The 12173-nt window shown below is 46.9% G+C and overlaps 1 protein-coding gene across 6 annotated transcripts in view; it reads right to left on the bottom strand.

Annotated features, from left to right (window-relative positions):
* LOC128880045 (uncharacterized) overlaps positions 1–12173 on the bottom strand; it is a 170845-nt gene that overhangs the window by 14166 nt on the left and 144506 nt on the right. For all 6 annotated transcript variants that reach the window (XM_054129702.1, XM_054129701.1, XM_054129705.1 and 3 more), the window contains one exon: positions 7534–7882. In XM_054129702.1, coding sequence (XP_053985677.1) covers positions 7534–7882 — 349 coding nt within the window. The remainder of the gene's footprint in view (positions 1–7533; positions 7883–12173) is intronic.

The following is a 12173-nucleotide window of genomic DNA, read 5'->3' as shown; positions in this document are numbered from 1 at the left end:
TCGATGGAATAACGCAGGAGTCCCAACGAAAAATAACGACCGAAACAAACGCAATCACGAACAGAGGGTTGCAGAGCTCGCGTTTGAGGGAGGTCGATAGCAACGAGTTGATTATTTGAACAGTCGCTCGTAAATTGAACCGTTCCCTAACAAATCACATCAAGCGTTAACAGCGTAGCCATTCTTGATTAACGGTTACAATTAACAAACTCCCCGTCCGAGCTAGCGCGCCTTAATACATCAATTCCGTTCGAATCAACGTTGCTCCAAACGAAGTCGGTCGATTGAGAATTTCCATCGCGAAAATTCCGAGGAGGAGCTTGTCGACGAAAGTAACCGGGGGAAATTCGATTGTCGGGGAGGAACGAGCGATTAGACCAAGAGGACTCCAGTCTTTCTGGAAAAATTTCAATTGGACAGATAGAGGGAGTCATGGAGGTGTTATCTCGAATAGTGACGGAGCTTTGATTACGTTTCTGAATAAATAATGATTCGATAGAAGAGAAGCGTAAGAGTTGAGCTTCCGCTCGAAAAATTATTTGAATATCCCTTGTTCTAGGATTTCCCATAGAGCGCAATGCGCGGATGTCGTCAAGATCTAAAAGTTGGAATTAATTCGTCGTCGAGGATATCTAAAACACGACGCGACGTGGCGATCCATCGCCTCTCGGGTTCATATCCGCGGGAAACGTACAGCCGAGCGTTTTCTCGGCCGTGGGCGCCAATACGCGGCTGAAATGGAGAGAAACGTGGACCGATACGAGCTTTGATTTAGAGTATCGCTTTTATTGGCCGAGTGGCTTATCCGCGCCGAGAGCGGGTCGGGTAAAATGTTTATTTTCGCTCGCGATTCAAAGCACGGCCTCAGGGCGGGGGGGGGGGGGGGGGGGGGGGGCCACGCCATTCGACGGGTATATTTTTACTGGGGATAGATACGTCGAGGGTACTCGAGCGGATTTACTCGTGCTGGATACCATTAAAGGCGCGCCATTAGCTGTACCCCCGGCCAGCGAGCGCTAATAGCCGAGTAAATATCGTCTGGACGCTGGATACCATTAAATCCAGACGATCGGCCTCCCTCAACTTGCACCCTGTTAAACGCAGGTACCAGGCGTTTGTGTCAAACTTGACGCTAGAGTGGCCAGGAAGTTGTTTTGCTTCCGAGTGGGAGTTAAAGAAAGACGGAGCTATCATTGGAGACACAAACTCTTCATCAAACTATCAAACTATCTTTGAGATGATGCCATGATCCCATGTCCGTGATACAGAAAATAGCTTCAGAAAAGGATTGAATAAATAATCCCGAGTGTTAACTGACCCTAGTATAGTGGATGTGTTAACCCTTTCAAACCTGGCGTCCACAATTGAGACCAGTTTTTCCTCGAAACCTATACTATTACGATTTTCTTTTTATTTGTCTCCGTACTAATTTTAGTCCAAGTTAACCCTAAAAATTTAATTATATTAGTACGAGGAGAACAAATAATTCACGTCCGAAAGGATTATTTTTAAAAAGAATGAAAACTAACTAACCTCACCCCCCCCCCCTCACCCCTCCCTCTCAAATTCCCCACTAACAAAGCTCGCCAGAAATTCTGACTAAAATTAAAAGTAACATATCTACCTGTCACACTATTTTCACGTCCGCGACTCGAAGCTTGCTCGTTCCCAGAACCCCGGAAACAACGTTCCCACAGCGAGATCTTTACATTCGGGGAAAATGAGCGGAATTTAAACGCGACGGTATCCAGGAGGGAGCTTCCGCGCGATAAAATTGAGATCGTAAGTCAAAAGGCCGCTATTGCGTCCTGGGGTGCTCGAGTTTCGACAGCTTTACTGCCAGACATTTCGCGCCCAGTGCACCGAGTACTCGACACGTGGGCAGAGGGGGCAAGGCGGGGGACATTTTTATCGCGTTAACTCGTTTTATCGTTCTCCCGTTTTCTCGCGCCAAGGCCCCGTCGTCCGTAGAACTCGACCAACGGATATCCATCGCGCCGCGAAATCTTAAAATATCGCCGGATATCCCTCGCTGCTAAATTGTCTCTTCAAGTATCGACCATTAGGCTTTAATGCCGACGGATGGTCGCGGGCGAACGGGACCTCTAGGTACGACACTTTTTTGTGGCTTTTAATACCGTTGCTGCAATTATTCGCGGCTGACAGGATTAAGAATCCTCTTCTAAACGGTAACGGAGGCTTAATGGCTGGGAAATTATGGAATTAAAGTAACCGAGGGACCATGAGACCGTCACTGTATCGAGCAAGATTTTTTTCCGTGTGCGAAGAACATTCTTTGGGGGAACTGCAGTCGGTCCCATAAATATTCGTACTCTCTATGTCTATTAAAGAAGTTTGTCTAAATTAAACGATAGATATGTACATGAACAAGCTTTCCACATGTGTATATTTAGAATAAAAAGTTATTTGGAAACGATAAACCTGTTATTTAATTTAAACAAATTTCCTGAGTAAATATAGAGAGTTCCTGACTGTCAAAATATTTTTTTTTTTTTTAGGACCTAAATCATTTTATGTTTAACATTTTTCAGCAATCGAAATATAAATGCATGTTTCAAATATTATCAAATATGTGACAAGCCACGTAATTTTCTCTCGCCATTTAAATCCATGCTTCCCCAGCTTCTATACTAACCTGCGCACCTCGGAGTCTCAAATTCTTTACCTAAACTTCCCCCTAACTCCTCGAAGAAGCACCCACTAGCCTAATTCTCCTCCTAGACTCGAATCTTCAACTCTCGGGCACATCGAGGGGTTCCCTGAAGGCAAGCGCGTAATTCAGCACCCCTAAACTTCGAGGCATCGTGTTTCGGCGCGTGAATCATGTTCGGGGAAGACATTCCGCGGAGGAAGCTCCACGGAACGCTTCGTCCGAAAGACAATAAGTAGACGCATTACAGAATTTCCAACTCGTATCGCGTTACCGTCTGAAGCCTGCAGAGGGAAAATAGAAGTCGATGGAAACAGGTAGCCATTGTATCGCGTAACGAGTTAATTCCACTGCTCGGGAGCATCTCCTAGTTCCCTTCCAACAGCTCTCAAAGAAGATTGTCCAAAGTTCCGGGCACGGACCGACTATATAACCCGAGGTAGTTCGGATGCTTAACGACGTTAACTGCTCCTGCGTTTCCTACGATACTTTTCCACTTTCCTCTTTGTTCTCGTCTCGGAGGCTTCGATTCCGAACTTCATGCAAATCCTCGTCGACCGTGCTCGAGTTAGTTCGTGTAAACGCCGAAAAGTTCGATGGGTGCTTCGATACGCCGAAAATACGAATTCGGAAAAGGTTCGAAGCTTCGAACTCTGGGAGCGCGGTACGGTGGTATCGATACTATGCTGGAACGTCGCTGGAAAATCGGTAGGCTTCCAACGCGAGGTTTAATTACAAAGTTTCGATCGACGCGGACGCGTTAGGACGACTGGAGTTGGATTCTGGAACAGTGGTCTCTGGGGGAGCAAACCTGAGAAAGGACGACGTCGATCCGCGACCTAGTGAGGGTCTATTAATGTTGAGGACATGGATGATATCGAAGTTTCGGATTGAAAATGACACGGATCAGCTAGGCATTTTTTAATGGTAGGGGATGGAGGGGGTGACTTTAAGGTTGGAGAAATCTAGACCTAACCCAGATCAAACCTAAATGTGTTAAGCATTTTTTGATGTTATTAAGTGGGGGTGTTTGAGTTGTAAATATTCTGGTTTTTCGGAATTTCCCCTTAGATCACTGGACTATCACTTTGAGAAACCACTACAGAAATTTCTACAACCTACCACACCCTAAATAAATCCACGCGCAAACGTTAAAAATTGATCCAACCCTCCCGTCTTCAAAACATTTAGGAAATCACCCTTCATCGAGCGCTCCAGATTATTCCACGGACCTTGACTCCCGAGTCCTCTCTCTCCCCCGGATGCCAGGCGCGTTTCTCTTCGCGTCCGGGTCGCTTTGCTTTTGTTTCCCGGCGTTCCAGCGAATCGAAAAGCGCGGCTGGCGCGGAGATACGCGTACGAATAGCGACAGTGATGTTTTTAATTAAAAACACGGGAACCGGACCCAGGGTGGGCGACGCGAGTAAATTGGAGCTCCCCCAGGGAAAAATATTCCCTGAGATTATTTCTCCGCGCTCGGCTGATTCGCGTGTCGGCGCGATTCGTTTGCTTCCTTCGTCGCCGTCGCGTTTGCTCGTTAATTTCTGCCCTGTGCTTAAGCCGGGTCCCGAAAATATGTTCCTATTAAACTCGGCGACGCTCGCGGCTGGACACGCAGCCGGAAGTAATCCAACCGTGCGTACTTTGCGAACGAACCTTAAAGAGGTAACATAATATTTCTCCTATGCTGCGCTTTTCACGTGTCGAATGAAACTGGGGGGAAAGTCGGATGATATGTAGTTTCTAATTCTTTAACAGAGGATTGCGTGTAGATAGAGATTGCTTTGATGTTTGTTTCGATGGATGCTAATGAAGGTCTAATATTTAGGGGTGGATGAATTCATTTCGAATTTTTTAGGAATATTTGTGAGTGGTTTGTTGGAATGTGGGAATTTGTTGAAGAAGGAACGATGACTCTCACTGGAGGACATATTGAATGTATAGTCTTACAACCAAATTTTTGTTCGCAGTTTCATTATGCATTTGCGACAAAACTGCTCGCTAAATAAAATAATGCATTCTGGGGTGGACGCGAAAGGGTTAATTAAAATGTGGAGTAAGGGACGGAGTGGAGCGTCGGAATTTCGAAAATGGCCCTCTATCGGGGGTCGTTACGAGTTCGAATGAAAAGCTGAGTAAACAAAGAATGCGAACAGAATGCGAGGACAGGGTGGAGGTTGTTTCTCGCGTTCAGGGTAACCCCCCTGTCGAGGTATGTCCTGTAAACGAAGAAACAATAGAGCGTGGCGGTGAGCTACAGCCGGTCGAGTTTCCGGTTTCAGCGCGCGACGCATCGCGCCACAGCTCGCGCTCGTAAACGGATTCATAAAGGCGGAAGTGCCTCCTTTCTTCCCGCCTTTTCATCAAGCCGACGGTACAAATGATCCCGAGTCGTGGCCACGTCGCGCAACCGAGCGAAAGCGCGAATTCCTGTAATACTTTTTACGGCGAGCGTCGCGCTCCCAGCTGTTCCGTCGTTCCCCTCTTTCGCTTTATAGTCGCGTCGCACTACGCGTCAGAAATACGTAAACCTAACCAGACCCAAACTAGAAATTGCAGGCTTGATTTATTATCGACACGAATTCATTGGTATTGGGCCCTCAAAGTCCGCGAATAGCAAAAATAGAGCACACCTAACCGAGATCAACTGATTCGTTATTTGCAACTTGACAAATGACAGCAGTAATAATAACAGCAAGCATCTACGTTATGCGAGATATAATACATACAACAACTCATCGCTTATTCATGCACGTATTTAGTTAACGTGTTTGAACAACCGAGATGATAATACAGTAGAATAAAGCAGATGTTTTGGATCACAGAATGCGGAATCGTACGAAATATACGTCAACTCTTGCAGCCTGAAATGCAAATGCTTGCAAATAACGCGGGTCGCATATTAATGAGGCGCGAAGGGGCGAAAATAAAATATAAAAAAAACGCGGGGGAGAACAGCGAGTGTTTTCTATTATACGGAAGCTAATTTTAATTTAATTAGCCAAGATTTAACTTTTCACTTAAGCACCCCCAACTCATAAACAAACACTTCGTGGTCTCTTTAAAAAAAAGAGTCAATTGGAGAGCTTGAAAAAGCTTGAAAAACCTTCTCGTTATTCCTTCTACGGACTCTAACGTGTATAAAACAACTAGCCGCGTGAGCGCCCACAGCACTAAAATGTCCCGAACCGGAGCTCACGAACTCGTCAAATTATTATTCGTTAGAGTAGAGAACGTACACGCGTGACACGGTTTCTCTCGGTCTGTGTTCCCAACGGATTTCGGAGGCGGTGACTGGCCAGGGAAATAATTAGCGCTCGAGGAGAACGATCCGTTGGTTTCCCGCGCGCCAAACACGTGGAAATTAGGAAAACAGAGGCGAACGCAAACGTCGAGCCAAGTCAAAGCTTTGGATTAAAAAGCGCTAGACGCGCGGCGGCGGTTTCCCGACATGCCCGATGTTTGAGGAACGTTTGGCATTCGTTTAAAGCATTGGCCAACGAAAACTGTCGGTGGCGAGATTATTCGACGCGGTCGCGCCACGGAATTCTCGCGTAAAACACGTCCACCCTCCACGTTACGCGTCGTAATACGAGGGAGCGATGGAATTCCATTATGAGCCCGCGTAATGGGAAAACGAAGGCTGTGCCGCGAAGAGAAAAGGGTTGTCCGCGTGCGCCGTGGACAATAAACGGTTTCCAGGTGACGTGACGGGCAGGTGGGGCTTGGAATTAACGCGTTGACGATGAATGCCACGCGCGACAGAATTTTTATTTCGAATAAATACGCGAGCTTAGAGGCAGACTTGTGGTGTCGGAGTAACGACCCTTTGATGCGATTTGTGATACGTTAGGATAGGACTCGTTGGTATGAAGCACGTAATGGGAGAGTATAAATACGAGACGAGAACCACGTGACGTTAACTAAAATCTAGGCATGGGCAACTCGCGAGCAGTGGAGGAACAGGAATAAAATCGTATCAATGATTCTCTTACCAGAAAATGAGATGAAACGTTGCCAACATAAACTGAAAGTAAAATATGACGAAAAGTGTGTTCGAATAAAGAACGTCTCGAGCACCCGCGTATACTATTGATTTCCCCCACGCGTTTAAAGGCTTCCCCGCTCGCCTGATTGTTCCTGCGAGCGTCGAGCACGGGATTCGCGTTGAAAAAGTTGGAAGAAGTGATATTCGCAAGAGTGGTCTTTTCGCCGACGGCGAGAGAACAACTTCCGCAATTTCGACGACCTTGCGAGAACGATGTTGACGCAATCCTCTCCCTGATCCCTAAACTCCTCCTCTAACAATCGTCCATCCGGAAGGCGAGAACCACCTCGCGGAACTTTCCGACGGAAGTTCGTATAATTTCCTGAATGGCCACTCCAGTTCGTCTCCTTAATTTCCATAACTCATTTACCGGCCGTTCGGCAACCGAATCTTTGAAACTTCTTCGGAGACATAGCTTCACGGTTTCAGCTTGCTAGAGGGTTGATCCGTGGTTTATTTTTTGGCTCGTCTTCGATGTTGAACGATAAAACTTTCTTTTGATTCGAATTTTGATTTAACCCTCTACGTAAGCTCGTAATAACTTTCGGTCACTCCTACTATTTTTGCCCGATTCGACTGAATTGTTTTTCGAGTTACTCCTAACATTTCCCCTCCAAAAGTATAGCCCACGGTACTTCCAAGAAATACCACCCACAAATCAAGCTACAAGGCTCTAAAGGAGTGGAGCTTTCTCGACCGAGTGACACTCGACTTTATGCTCACCGCGTGCTTTAAAGCTTGCCGACAGGGATCACAAGTCACGGAATAATCTTAGAGCCAGCCCAGGCAGCAAAAGCTTAATGTAAATCCTCACCTGATGGCGTTGAAGATCTCGTGAAAGCCGGTTCCTTGGTGGCTGCTGACGTCGCAAGTGGGCAGAGGGTGCAGAAGGGGCAAACGATGACACAGCACGCTGTCGCTGTTCCTCTTGCTGCTTCCGTTGCTGTCCCTGTCCCTGTCGTTCTGCGGCAGTGGCCCGTTTCCGGTAGCGGGCGCGGGACCAAGCCCGAGACCCAGAGGAAGCCGCGGGAGGGTTGCTGGCCTCGTCAAGCTACCATAGGCTGCCAAAGCTCCTCTTGGAAGGGACGAGTAGCAGCGATTAAGGGGTAGCGTGCCAAGGGTGCTGGAGGCGCAGCCGCTGCTTCCTGAACCAGAGCCTGAACCTAAACGAGAATTTAAATATTGTTATTTCGCTGGTTCAGGTGGCCTTGGGATCCAGGGATCGGGGTCAAGGTTGTTTTTGGATCCAGGGACCAGGATTCCAGGTTGCCTCCTGGTGAATTAGGAGCTTGGAGATGGCCAAGCTTTGAATTAGAAAAGTTTGAAATGGATATTACTCGATAAAGATTGTTTTCATTGAAAGTTTCTAGCTAATATTAAATATTATTTGGAAGGCTGACACCATCTGATTCCAAGCACATCGAATGCAGAAGGAAGATCGATTCGTTTAAATATTGCTCGCCAAGCTACCTCCTCCTTCCTTCAGAGATATGTCTGATTCAGAACAGTTCGTCCATCAGCAGTCGGCGACGCTGGATGGTATAAGGAAGACCCTAAGATTCCGTGTGGCTGCATAAGCGGGAGCGACATTAGACTGCATTAGACGAGACACCCGTGAGCCCTTAAGCGCGTTCAGCCGAGTTTACTGGCCCGTAAAGCCTCCTCCGCGTAGAATTAATATAAACGAAGCGTACAAGCGAGAAAGGTAGCGTCGCCGGCATCCACGCTGCTAAGCGGCTCGTAAAATAACCGACAGACTCGGATGCCGGCAGGAAGCGGTTACGAAGGGAACTCTATTAAGAGCCTTCCTCCTCCTCGAACATCGCTGCATGATAATGACTTCAATGACGAGCAATCGAGCGGGTGAACGCACTGCTAAATAAAACCGCGTTACCAATAGAATCATTCCAAGATTCTCTATGGAACCCCTCTATGGAACTTCTTGACCCCGTCTTTGTTTTATCGAGCTAACGTTTCTGGAATCCAAATAGTTAACACATTCGATACAAATTTACGATGTCCAGCTTCAGAATTGTATTGTTCTCGTCGGTGCTCGGTATTAGAAACGTAAAATATTTGTCGGTCGCGAATGTTGGAGCGCGAGGAATAACTAAACAAAGTTTCGTCGAGACTAAAGAAAATTAAAATTACAATTCCCACCGATGATTTTATGACATCCGCGCCGTCAGGCATCGAGGGCATGATACTAAATTCAGGATATAAGCCCGGAGGGTGAGCGAGCAGGGAAGTATTACTCGCGCGAGTAAATTTATGGGGTGTTTGTCTTCGCCGCGGGGGCGTTCGAAAAGCGCTAGTCGCAGAGGCAAGCTTTATCGAGCGTCGCATCGCGAGCGATCGACTTCAGAAATTCTCTCAGCCTCGACACCGCAGCGACTCGTAAACATTTTATGCTTTTCATTCGGGGCACGAGCAGATGCGTGACGCGCGCAACTTCGTCGCGATAAAGTTTTGTCGCTCGCCGTAATATAATCGGGACTCGCGCGACGACCCCGCGAAGTAACGCCTGGATCGTAAAAGACGCGCCTTGGCGCTTGTAAACGGGAGGACGCGTTCAAGATGGCCGTCGTGGGCAGTTTGGAATAATTTATTCTAAATCGCACTGCGTTGCATCGTCCTAGTCGCTCCGAGGCATTATTTGGATAAGACTCTAAGTTTGTGAATTATGAACTATTAATTAAGGAATGGAGCAAGGAAGTTTTCTAGACGACAATAAAATTTTTATGAAGGACATGCTTCGCAAATTCCACAGATTCCACAGCGATCTTTCAAGAATATTCGCCAGCGACTCGATTAACGCCAGACTTGCGAAGCGTTCAAGTTCGAGTTGTAACAAAGGTCGGCGGGGTTTGAAATCGTGTCCGAGTCGTGGAAACGATAACCTCGTTACAGCCACGAGCATTTTCGAGGACTCCTGTCCCGCGATAGGTTTAATTCGGCGCTCGTTCCGGATCCGAGAGGAGTTAACAAACTCCTTTTTGAACGTGATCTCATAGAGACGGGCGTACGTGGCCGCCGCGCATTAACGAAAATTCGGCGCAGCGTGGCGCCGATGAGTTTCAAGCGGAATATTAATTCGCTCCGGGGAACCTCGTATGTTTTTGCGAATCGACCTGAGATTTCGTTTGATAAGACGACGAGTAATTTGATCGCGGCGTATGTTAAGCCAACAAAATTATTGAGAATTTCTACTAAGTCCCATAGATCCATACACCTTGTAAAAAGGAATATTGTTAACTAACTCTATCTCAGCACGATAAGGTATTCCTAGCCAAAGGATTATGTTCACCACAGAATAACTAAGCCGAACTTTTAATCTTCAGTTCCCTCAGCCAAAATTTCATTACATTCGTCGACGTCCCCTGACAACTCATGGACAAACGTCCTATTAATATCCCTGTTGATTTTACGAGACGTCTAACGCAGCCTGGGACAGAGCGTCGTCGTCCTAGGTGGTTCGCGCCAGGAAATGAGACCCGTCGCCTGAGAGCTCCTGGTAGGAATTTCTGACTGTGGATTCTCGTTAAGGAAGTTCTGGAACGATTACTAACGAGAGAGAAACTAATAGCAGTCGAATGTAATAAGCAGCCGCGTCAAGCGCTGCTGGGATTATTTATCCTCTATGGTGAGTGGAATCGTGCAAGTCCAGAAATGAAGGTAATGCATCTTGTTGCTTCTTCGGTGGCTAATTGCGTATTAACGTGGTGTTACTCTCGGCGAATACGATCCCTTGAGAAGTGGAAGTGACGATATCATTGCCAGCTACTTGTTGCTGGTCAGATATGACGTGTTATCATTGACGAGAAATTCAAGTGGCAATGTGCGAGACATTCCATTAAGGTCTTTGGGAATTAATTCCAAGGGAACCGATGGCAGTTCAGGTTTACCATTTCACGCGCTGTTTGCGTGCACCTCGAGGTATAAGAAATTTATTTTTTAGTCTAATGTATGTGCGCACTAAAAATGGCACGGTGCTTGGTTGATCGAAAGGCCATTTTTAAAATTTTCGCTGGTTCAGCAGCGACCGGAGCTTTGAAAGTAAAGATATCGAAATTTCCTTGGAGGTGGTTCGTCCGTACTCGTTCTTCGTCGAAATGGAAATAGTCGCGTACCTTTCACATTCGAATCGCAGGCGACAATGAACCAGCTGGTATCGACCTCGCTGTTTTTATCGCGTCGACGACGAATTTACGCTCGGTCCGCGGGTGCAACGGACAAAAACCATTTCCCGTTCTAAAGCGCGGTAATGGCCGTTTCCATCGGGCACGGTACATTGGACACGAACGTTCCGAGCCAGGTTTAATTCCAGGTCGAGTCTCCGAAGCACGATCGAGCCGAGTATTCATTTCTCCGGAGTTCGTTAAAACCCGCGTAAAGATTTATTATTGTTTCGGCCATTGGAGGCCATTGGAGGACGAGGGGAAGGAAACACCGAAGGGGGAGATCGCTACGATCTTTTTCCAACAGCATCCGATAGATATCTTTCTCACCGATCGTTTTTCAAACTTCTACCACTGACGATGAAAACACGTCGCTACTTTGGAAGAGAACTCAATTATTCTTACACTTGTGCCTTCAATAAGTGATAGATACTAGCGTAGGTAGATCCTAGATAAATCAGATCCAGAGAGGATCCAGAGAGCTCCCCAGTTAATAATGCCTCGCCGTTACCACGAAAACGCAGAGTCTAGCGACAAATTGCCGATCGATCCGGTTACCACGGCATAAGCAAACAGCCAGTAACTCGAAGAACTTGAAGCACCTTGGTCGGAACTATTAACAGGCTCCCCGACACCGTCGAAGAACAACACCGACGCGTTTGCATCGCCTTGCCAGCGGCTCTCTACCTTACTCCCTCTCTCCCTTACTCTCGTTAATCGCGAACAAACGCGTTCAGCGATCCCGCGAAACTTCCCGAACGAAACTTCGCGTTATTAATGCCACGAGTTTGCCAAGTTCTCTGGCGAGTGATACGCGAACAGAGACAACCGCCGATGGGTCTTCTTTCGACGGATAGAATAGCCGAAGTTGCTCGCGGACCTTTGACCCGGGCGCCACTTGTGACAAGGCTTGGTTCGACTGCTGAATTTTGGGGTGCTTTGGATAATTATTTTTCTGTTTCTTAGATTAAAGAATAATTATGTATATTCGTTGGTGAATTAAGAGATGTATGATTTAACACTTAACCTACTACGACCAGTCAAACGCCACCCTGTATCCGAATCCGTGATAATTTATTTAACCATGCCTGATCTGCACCGCCTTGAACAAAAAAACCAATTAATTTAGAGTACCCTGTAGCGAATGAATATTATTCCAACGTCTGTACATACGATGGAAGAGCAGCGAGTCGTAGAGAAAAGGAAAGAATCGTCCAATTCTCCGGAGGAATCGTCAAACCGAAAGATTTGATTTGTCTACCGCGCCATAGACTCG

This window comes from Hylaeus volcanicus, chromosome 7, assembly GCF_026283585.1.
Source record: "Hylaeus volcanicus isolate JK05 chromosome 7, UHH_iyHylVolc1.0_haploid, whole genome shotgun sequence".
Lineage (NCBI taxonomy): Eukaryota > Metazoa > Arthropoda > Insecta > Hymenoptera > Colletidae > Hylaeus > Hylaeus volcanicus.
The sequence above is the reverse complement of the archived record's forward strand: the minus strand, read 5'-3'. Positions and strand labels throughout refer to the sequence as shown.